The following is a 10,562-nucleotide window of genomic DNA, read 5'->3' on the forward strand; positions in this document are numbered from 1 at the left end:
ATTTAACCGTATCGGTTTGTGAACTTCTCTTCCTGACCTCGTTTTCTTTCTAACAGTGTCTTGTACACTCTCTTTCCCCGGTTTATCTCGAGTTTCGCTCGATCTCGCACTAGCACTGTTTTCGTGATTTGGAGTTGTTGATGGTTGTTCTGCTACCGTCTCTGTTGGCGCTGTGGGTGCCGGTATGTACACGTCATTGTTTGTGGTGATAATGTGTGGTCTTTCCTTTGTTTTCATTAGCATGTCCGTGTTTCGGCGATATTCGCGCCCCGATTCGCCTGCCTTAACGATATGTGATCGTGGGTATTCGGACGGTTTCACATACTCTGCCGGTTTCCAAGCAGATGGGGTTTTAATTCTTACTGCGTCCCCTGGCTGAAGATTGTCCTTGCTCTTCGCGTGTTGGTCGTAGTAGAATTTTTGCTTTTCACGAAATTCTAACAACTTCGGTGCGACATTTTCATTGGTTGCTTCTGGTTGTCGCAATGTTGGTTTCATAGGTATTAGTGTTTTTGCGCGTCGACCCATCAAACGTTGCATCGGTGATCCGATGTTATCGCGTGGTGTGTTTCTTAGTTCTAACAGGGCTAAGTAGATGTCGTCCCCTGTTTCGCTACACTTTTTAATTAGATTTTTAACGGTTTGTACAGCCTTTTCAGCAAGGCCGTTTGTTTGTTGGTGCAAAGGCGACGACGTAATATGGGTGATGCCATATTTTTCGATGAATTCTCGGAATTCAGCACTGGTGAACTGTGTACCGTTGTCCGAGATGATTGAGTCCATGATTCCATAACGAGCCACGTTTTGCTTGATGTGTTTTAAGATGGTGCTCGTTCGAGTGTCTCTTTGCAATGGTGCTACTTCAATGAAGTTGGAGAAGTAGTCTACAATGATTAGGTAATTGTTACCCTCTAGTTCGCATAAGTCCATTCCAACTTTGCTCCAGGGTAGCTCAGGTACTGGTTGGATGATCATTGGCTCCTTTTGGCTCATCTTGCGATGCATTAAACACGCACTACACTTGCCAATAAGATCTTCAATTTGTTTGTTCATGCCGGGCCAAAATACTAACTCTCTCGCCCTCTTTTTACAGTTTACTACCCCTAAATGCGACTTATGTATCGCTTTCAACGTTTCTGTTCTCATTTCTTTCGGGATACACACGCGTTCCCCTCGGTACAGAACTCCATTGTTAATTGATATTTCATCGCGGTAATCCCAAAATGGAACGGCTTCAACTGGAACTTCGCACTTCGTTTCTGGCCATCCTCGAATGATAACCTTTGCCAGTACTTGGAATTGTTCATCCGCTTGCGTTGCGCGTGCAATTTTGTCATGGTTTGAACACGACAACGTGTCGAGCTTCAAAACCATCAACTCTTCATCGATAGTTTTCTCATCTTGATTTTCTAACGGTAATCTGCTGAGGCAGTCTGCTAGACCCATGTCCTTGCCGCTTTTGTGCACGAGGTTGAAGTCATACGGTTGAAGCTTCAAAATCATTCGTTGAATTCTTAGCGGAGCTTTATGTATTTCTTTCTTTAGAATCGACTCCAACGGTTTGTGATCAGATTCCACTAGGAAAGTATCTCGGCCATATAGCAGTTTGTGGAATTTTTCACAGCCATATACAACGGCTAGCATTTCTTTTTCGATCTGAGCGTACCGTTGCTCTGTCGGTGTGAGCGCACGTGACGCATATGCCACAACACGGTCCTGTTGGATTATCGCGGCTCCCAGGCCTCTCATTGATGCGTCTACTGTGAGTGTGACAGGTTTTTTCAAGTCGTAGTACTGAAGTACTTTTGTTGAAACAAGAGCTTCTTTTATTTTATTGAACGCGCGCTTCGCTTCGTCACCCCAGCTCCACGTTTCTAGCCTTTTCATATCGCGCAGTGGTGCATTCAACTCACTGAGATTTGGGATGAACTTAGACACATACGATAGCATGCCTAACACGGTTTCCAGCTCACTGAAGCTTTCTGGCTCTCTCATGTCTGCTATCGCCTTCACTCTTTGATCTGTCGGTTTAATTCCGTCTCCAGTCAGTTTGTGACCTACATAGTCCACCTCCGGCTTGGCAAACATACACTTTTTCTTATTCATCTTCAGATTAATTGAACGTGCCTTTTGAAGCACCGTTTCCAAGCGCCTGTTATGTTCTTCCAGTGTTCTACCATGAATCAAAATGTCGTCAACAATTATTTCTACCCCGTCAATGTTACCAAAGTTCTGTTCCATGGACCGTTGGAACACTTCACTCGAACACTTCACGCCCATCGGCATCCGCAGGTATCGGTACCTGCCGAACGGAGTATTAAACGCTGTGAGCTTCGAGCTCTCTTCAGTTAATTTTATTTGGTAATAACCCATATTCGCGTCTAGCGTTGTAAAGTATTTACTCCCATTCAATCTTGTGGCAACATCATCAAAACTGTTCATTGGGTAATGTTCTCTTCGGATTGCGCGGTTTAAATCTGTGGGGTCAATGCATATTCGCACTCTTCCGTTTTTCTTCCTTACGCACACCAAACTACTGACCCATTGCGTAGGTTCTGTTACTTTAGCAATAATGTTGCATTTCTCTAAGTGTTTTAGTTCAGCTTGCAATTGTTCACGAATCGCGACTGGAACCGGTCTTGGTGCATGAACTACTGGTTCTATTGACTTATCGATTTTAATCTCGTACTCGCCCGGTATACACCCAATCTCTTCCCCAAGGACGTCACTATATTTCTCAATGATAGATTCTGTTTCAAGTCTTGCGGTGTGTATTCTCATGATCAGCCCAAAATCAACTGAATCATTCCTTCCAAGCAAGTTTATGCCTCTTGGAGTGTTCATAATCTGGAAATTAACCGAACGCTTGATATTTTTATGCTCGCACAGCAATGTAATCATTCCTAGCGCCTTCACTGCTGGCCCATTGACACCGCTAATAATAACATCACTCCTTTTGATTGGTGCAACCTTTTCAAATAGCTTCGCTGTTCCATATGACATGACACTGCACATTGCGCCACTGTCGATTTCAAATTTTATCGTTTTACACCCTATTTTCAAGTTAGCGGACCATTCATGATTATCTTCACTCGATGTTGCGATAAATACGTCGTTCACATCCGCATGTTCAAACTGGTTAAACATTTCCTCGACCTGGTCTTCCTGGGCTTCGGTGTAGTTGACACGTCGTTGACCTCCACGGCCCCGATATCCACGGTGGATTCCCCGATCACTTCCGCGATGACGCAGTCTACGTCCATAGCCACGTGCCCCTCTGTGTGATATCCCCTTTTGTTGATGCGATGCCCCACCGACTGCAGGACATAATTTGGATGCCTTGAAATGGCCAAACTCACCGCAATTGTCACACTGTTTTTGATAGGCGGGACATTTCCTTACTTCGTGTTTTCTGCAACACTTGGCACAGTATTTTTGTTGCTTATGAGGGTTTTGATGCGTTCTAGCGATGTTTACGTGAGGGCTTTCGCCCAGTGATTTGATGTGAGACGTGGTCAATTCTATTTGCCTACAAACCTGCACGACACGTTCGATGGTAAGTTGTGTAACCGGTATCTCCATTAGCTTTTCACTACACTTTGTGTCATTCACGCCATTAATGATCATGTCACATATTAACCCTTCTTTTTGTTCCCCATATTGACAGTGTTCGGCCTTTCTTTTTAATTCCGAAATGTAATCCATTATTGACAGGTTACCACGCTTTGTGTTGAGGAACTCTTGTCTTTTAATGTTACGGTAATTATGCACTCCGAAATGTCTGTCAAATTTTGTGAAAACTGTTTCTAGATGGTATTTATCCTCGGCTGGCACTGCCGCGATTCCAGCATCCTGATTGGCAACAACTTCCGGCGCCCACGCGAACGAATCGTAAATTTTTACGCACTCTCTCCCCATGTTGGCAAGTAGGACACCAACCTTTCTTTTTCCAGGCTTGTCGTCCAGACCTAGCGCGTCCAAATGAATTATGAAGTCCCGTTTGTAGTCTTCCCAACTTGATGCACTTTCTGACGGGTTAAATTCCGGTAATGGCCTGATTCCCTTCGAAGCCATTTCGCTGTTGTATAAAATGAACCTTTAACAACAGATTTGCAACGTACGATTGTCATGCAATCGCCTGATTGCGCCGATTTTTAATAGATTTCTGACACCATGTAATAACTCTGAACTCGTCGGTGGGTAACTCACAACTGGCTTTATTCATAGATTCACATATATATATAAATCTCAATACAAGTAACTCATGACTGCATGCTTTAACAAGACAATACGAGTTGTGTCCCTTACATTACAATACATGACAGTTTCTACATTAATGCCAACAAGGGCTTTAAAATCGGTCAACATTTAACGATTATTTTTTAAACTTTAGTTAGATATCTGTTAGATATATGCTGATACATCAGCATGTAGTTTTGATTGTGAAAATGTAATAAAAGATAAATAGATAAATAGACGTTTGGAAGCAATGGAAGGAAAAAAATATAAAAAAATAATAATATAGCGTGTATTTGTCTTAGACCAGGGTTATCGGGTCATTTCGGAGAAAAATGTAAGTTCTAGTCTAATGAAATGTAACTAGAGTTTATATATTAAAATAGTAATGGATATAGTTCGAACATTTATGCACCCAGCTATCAACACATACGGTAGGGTGTACTAAAATACTGAAATTAAAATGGGACTTCCAGCCTTATTACGTAGACGTCCACAATTTATAACTTGGAAATCAGGACTTTTAACTTTTAAAAGCCATTTGGTTAAAAAAGTCTCATTTTTCTCTCAAAATATTGAACATTATATATACAATATTTTAGTTGCACTGTGCTGCGCATGCGTGGCCCAGCCCCCACAAAGCACATGCCGTGACCTTGACGCCCAGGCGTGCGCACTGTTCTCTAAAGCCAGGCCGAACCTTTGCACTGACCCGGCGTTCTCACAATCCACATGTATACGCTTCTGTGGGAATTGCCGTAAGTTTATTTTTTTAAATAAATAAAACTAGCCCCTGTTTCGTTTCGTGTATGTTACCTTGTTTTTAGATCCACTTTCTTGGTCTAGAACATTTCTATTCAAAAGCGAACAGTCAGTATGCTTTTAGCGCTATGATTATTTCTGGTCTGAAATTCGGCCATTTTGATTTGCGTTATTTGATGCAGTGTTTCAAATCGCTACGATTCTGCATCAGAAAATGTCAATTCTCACTTATTTTTCAACACACGTCAAGAAAAGTTTCCGTAAGGTACGACCGTTACGATTGATTTTTAAATATTTAATATTTAACGATATTTTGGTAAATGTATTCAAAGAAGAATTTTTAAAAAAAGGGAAAGGGTTTTTATAAGCATATAATTAAAAGGATCTAGCACTTGTTGTGATAACACACAATATATTTTGTATAAAACTCGTCAATTAAGTAGTAAGGTAAGTTTACAAAAGTCTCACAGACTTGCACAATTACTGAAAAGCTTATATAAAATGCAGAATCAGCTGATTTCATGTATATTAGTATATGATGGTTGCAAAAACGTAATTTGAATATAAACAAATCACAAACATCCACTGTTCCGATTTCCTAACATTCCAAATCATACTATTGTGATCCCCAACATCTCAAAATCTTATCTAGACTGTCTCGTAAAGCTCAATGTGAAAGCGGATCTCTATGCGCATTCATTATGGGTAATATTTATTTACATAATTGCATTATTAAAGTTTCGGCTACGTATGTTTTTTGTTAAATCCCAAAATGCATTATAACGCGACTTCTTTCAGCCTTGGAATGTTTTTCTTGCCCCACTCCCTTCCTCAACCCGCTGGACTGCAACACCACCACCACGTGCGCCACTGGCCAGGTAGGGCAGACGACATATTGTATACATATATTATATACAATTACATATATTGGTTTTATAAATACATTTCAATCTACCGTTGTTCATCCATCAATATGCAGCGGATATGGTATTTGTGAAGGTTGGCTTTCAGTGGCTAATAAAGATATCGGACGTGAAAAGAAAACGCAAAATGTTTTTCTCTTCGCAAATGTTGCAATACTTTATTTGAAAACTTGGAATGGGGACTATATTATACGTGTACATTGCAACGCTTATGGTCAGAACTGTTTGTGGATGTTTATTGTTCAAATTAACAACGACACTTGAGGTGCTCGTTTACAGAAAGAGTAGCTAGTGTCATTGTGCTTAAGTATAGAAAGCAACACATATGCGAGCATGGAAAGCAACTCATTTGAGCTTATAGAAAGCGCCGCAAGTTTGATTAGAGAACGCAACGCATATGTGAGAATAGAAACAACACATATGCTATTTTGAAAGAACGTCTGTTATTTACGGAAGCAACCCTTCTGTAACAATCATGCTTTACTGGCGGTTATATCAAGTTTATGTTACAGAAAGCATGTACGCAGCGTTTAGAGATGTAAATGATTAGAAACGGAGACGGATAAAATATTTGAAGCGATTATCTATGAATGAATCTTCTCATAAGTGACCAATCATCTTTTGCAGACGTGTGTAACCAAGCATCTAACAGCCTTAGATGGTCACCATGAATACATCGTGTCTTGTGAACAGAAAGCAGCACGTATTTTCATAGCTGATATCGTTATAGCGATTCGAGTAATAACTCATAAAGCGTTGCGCATTGTCCTCTAAATGCCGATCTCTTTTATGAATTTTTTACTTGATCACTACATGAATGTTAAATAGCGTAAAAATGAAAAAAAATGGCAAAAAGAATTTTATTTAGAGTATAGAATATTACATAGCGTTAAAATTTGAATAATTTAAAATTTAAAATAGCAAAACAGTATAATATTTCAAAATATACACCTTAGGTAACATTCAAACGAATTTCAAAACCTCACGTGCTTAGATACTTAGATACAAAGTCAATCATGAGAAGACAATGAAATATTAAACCTGCTTTGCCTAAATATTAGTTAAAGAAAATGATATCTTGAACACTCACGCGAGTCAAAACACGAACCTTGTCTAAACATAGATCTTTCCCTATAATTTTAGTTTTCGTGTTAATACGAATGTTTATGATACTACATATAACTACAAGTTAGCAAACGTTCAATACAATTTAGACCAACATTTAGTTTAAGGTAATGTATAAGTCATATTTCGAAGACGATTACAAATGAAAATGGTTTTTAAATGCGCTTTCAGGTTTGCCAAGGACTAAATTTCGGGTTTGGCGGCTTAATAGGGAAGCGTGACGAAAACGAGGCGGAATCGGAGGCGGGTCGATACCGTCGTGACGTGAGTGTCTCCTGCTGCGATACGGACTTCTGCAACACTCCGTATTCTCTCACCACAACAACGCTTCCGCCGACGTCATCCGGACCGTTCCCGCACGGTAAGCGTTGTTGGCCTTTTATTACTAAACCGTATGTGTTGCATATGTGAAAAACATCAACAACAAAAATATCACGCGTAAAAAATGATACAGCAATATTCACACAACTCTATATTATTAGTCCGATGGTGTGATGTTTATGTTCGAATCCATTGTGTTATATGCGATATGCAGTTTAACATTGGAAGCTTGTTGTCAAAAGTTATGAATAATACATTTACATCTAATTTACATACACTGATATATCATTCAAAGTTATTTATTTATCCTATTAGCAAAGACACAACGCTCCATAAACAGTGTTTACAATATAAACGCTGAATGTCAGATCTCTTACATGCTAGGATGCGATCGAGACATCGTGTTTGTTCTGGATGACTCGGGCAGTGTTGGTCCAGGAAACTTTTAGCAGGCGCTCGGCTTCATCAAGGATATTGTCCATCAGCTTACCATAGGCCCAACAAGAGCACAGACGGCTCTCGTTACCTACAGCACAGGCGTCCATGTAAGTCGTTACGTACAGAACCAAGGTATATTATATGTCGTTACATACAGCGTCCACTTCTACATAAAGAATTATCTAAAAAGCCCACTACTATGCACGTCGTTGTTAACTACAACACTCACGCTTATGTAAGTTTTTAACTACAACACTCATATGGTTACCTACAGCATCCATTCATATGAAAGTCATAACCTACAGAGCCCATTCTGCATAAGTCGTTATCTACAGAACCCATTGCGTGTAAATCGATACCTGTAGAATCCACGCCTATGTTAGTCGTACCGTACACCACCGACACTCAATCAACTAGTTACATTCAGCACCCACGCCTACTACAATCTTAGTTGTTTACTACAGCCTCTGAATCGTTACCGTTGTCGTTACTTTAATCACCAACGGCTATAAAGTTTAAATTAACTGCAGTGTAATGTCCAGTACTATTTGGTTTATTTGGTTAAACTTAGTTTTGATTGGTTGGTTTGTTGAGTGATTGATTGATTGATTGATTTACCAGCCAATCTGGCATCTTAACGAAATCACGACAGAACAACAGCTGTTGCGAAATCTGTCATCTGTACCGTACCAAGGCGGCATCACGAGAACGAACGTTGCTCTTTATCTGGTGCGTACGACTATGTTGACACCACAACATGGCGATCGCCCTTATAACAAGAACGTCGTCATTGTTCTAACTGACGGGGCATCCAATGACAAACAAGATACGATTCGTGAAGCCAACAAATTGCACACCGTTAGCGATGACGTTATCAGCGTTGTCATCGGAACAGGTACCTGACAACACTTCAACGATTGCATTACAAAATTCATTTTAAGGAGTATTGAGCACCGGGCGAATCTTACATAGATTCGATAGATTCTCACTTATGCGCCGAAATTTATTCTTCAGCTTCAAGGATTTAGGCGAACCGACATAATAAAAAATTGCCGATCCTGAGCTAGTTTTTTTTAAGACATACAATTAATTTGTGAATGGTGTAGAGGAAAAATCATAACAAACATAGTCATAGAGTGTTGTTCTTAGCAATAAATTAATTTCAATCAGCCAGTCGATATATTTTTATATTTGTCTAAACAAATAAAATGCCATCATTTAGTAGGACTATATTGTACTGGCTGAACTAAGAACCGGACATTGTCCTTGTGACGAAGTCTGAATAAGAAACATTGAGAAATCTAGGACTGAATTACTAGACGGCCGGTGATTGATGGACAAGAACCCAAAGTAGGGCGACTTCTGAATTAACAACTTAAAGCGACCAGTATAGGATATAATGTTGTACATATGCATTTTGTTTTCAACCAATAATTTATGGCACTACTACTGGTATATTTCTCTACAGGCATCGACCTTGCCGAACTGAATGCCATAGCAACCGACCGTCACCACGTGTTTGACGTCCACAACTACAACAGTCTTCAGTCGATCCTCTCTCAGCTGATGCAGATTATTTGTAACGCTTAAATGTGCAAAAAGCTTCAATAAAGTGACCATTTTACCAGAAACTAAAAATGATCACTTCTCAAATATGCACACAGGCTACTTTTCTCTTTAATCTGTAGGTGGCACACAGGTAAGGACGCATACTTTAAAGTCTAAGCATTATTATTGATAAAAATTAGCATGAAAATAAACAAACGACACTCATTCCAAAAGTGTTGTTGGGTAAAGGCCGTTTACACTGCAATTGATTTTTCACAAAATTAAATTATACCCTAGCAACGCTTTGTCGACTTTGTTCAAGGAAGAATAACTCAGAAATTCGTGGGTTCTTGCGGTTGAAAAAAAACATTTCCTTACCATCTTAACTTCAAGATAATCATATATTTTAAGTTTCAAACGAGTATCTTGAGAGATGGAGAAGTAGTTTATAATAACGCCTCAACAAATGGCAAAGTTCAAGGACACATAACTCAGAATGTGTGCATCACAGGACATGACGCATTTAATAGTTATAAGTTTCAATTTAATCTGTTTAGTATTTAGAAGACGTTCGCTGCACAAAATTAATGTATTTTATATGGGCAAACCGACGGACAGACAGACCATCGGACAAAACCTGTCACCTATATACCTCCACCATTTAGGGGTATATACACTTGTTTCACGGTTCGACAATACCATTGACACTGTCAATTACAAGGGCTCTGCTTCATCATCACATTATGGCATTACGCCATGTGTTCACGCCGATAGATATCTTAACATACCCGTAAACTTCAAATTCACGCAACTGCGTCATGTGAAGTGCGCACAGAGACCGAGTTCATAGAGTAATAATATGCAATTCCCTTTCCAAGAACAGCGCAAGGAGTATACATTTGCCATTCATTTTTGCCTAACAAAATTATCTCAGGACCGTGCACTTCATCCGACCATTTATGTAATGCATATTGATGTAGTGAATTGAGTAATTTTATGCCATCCACTATCACATAACCATATTGTGTACTGACAATGCATTTTCAAATACAGTAGTGTATTGAGTATTAATTTTAATTCTGTTATCTCAATTTTCAAGCAAAGTTTCAAAATAAATATAAAACAAACTCGATTTACCGTTCAATCGGACCAAAAACGACAAAATCACAATAATATTACACACTTCTGTGCAGTTATATGTGTAACATT

General features: G+C 39.5%; 2 protein-coding genes across 2 annotated transcripts in view; one reads left to right on the forward strand and one right to left on the reverse strand.

Annotated features, from left to right (window-relative positions):
* LOC127863319 (uncharacterized protein K02A2.6-like) overlaps positions 1-3,015 on the reverse strand; it is a 6,858-nt gene extending 3,843 nt beyond the window's left edge. The window contains exon 1 of the mRNA XM_052402738.1: positions 38-3,015. Coding sequence (XP_052258698.1) covers positions 38-3,015 — 2,978 coding nt within the window. The remainder of the gene's footprint in view (positions 1-37) is intronic.
* A 1,684-nt stretch (positions 3,016-4,699) lies between these two features.
* LOC127863320 (uncharacterized) lies at positions 4,700-8,575 on the forward strand. The gene is made up of 6 exons (XM_052402739.1): positions 4,700-4,994; positions 5,797-5,876; positions 6,549-6,620; positions 7,218-7,407; positions 7,752-7,912; positions 8,427-8,575. The coding sequence occupies exons 1-5, from the start codon at positions 4,700-4,702 to the stop codon at positions 7,814-7,816; spliced, it is 702 nt and encodes a 233-aa protein (XP_052258699.1). The 3' UTR covers positions 7,817-7,912; positions 8,427-8,575.
* Positions 8,576-10,562: the final 1,987 nt, after the last annotated feature.

Source organism: Dreissena polymorpha, unplaced genomic scaffold, assembly GCF_020536995.1.
Source record: "Dreissena polymorpha isolate Duluth1 unplaced genomic scaffold, UMN_Dpol_1.0 chrUn004, whole genome shotgun sequence".
NCBI lineage: Eukaryota > Metazoa > Mollusca > Bivalvia > Myida > Dreissenidae > Dreissena > Dreissena polymorpha.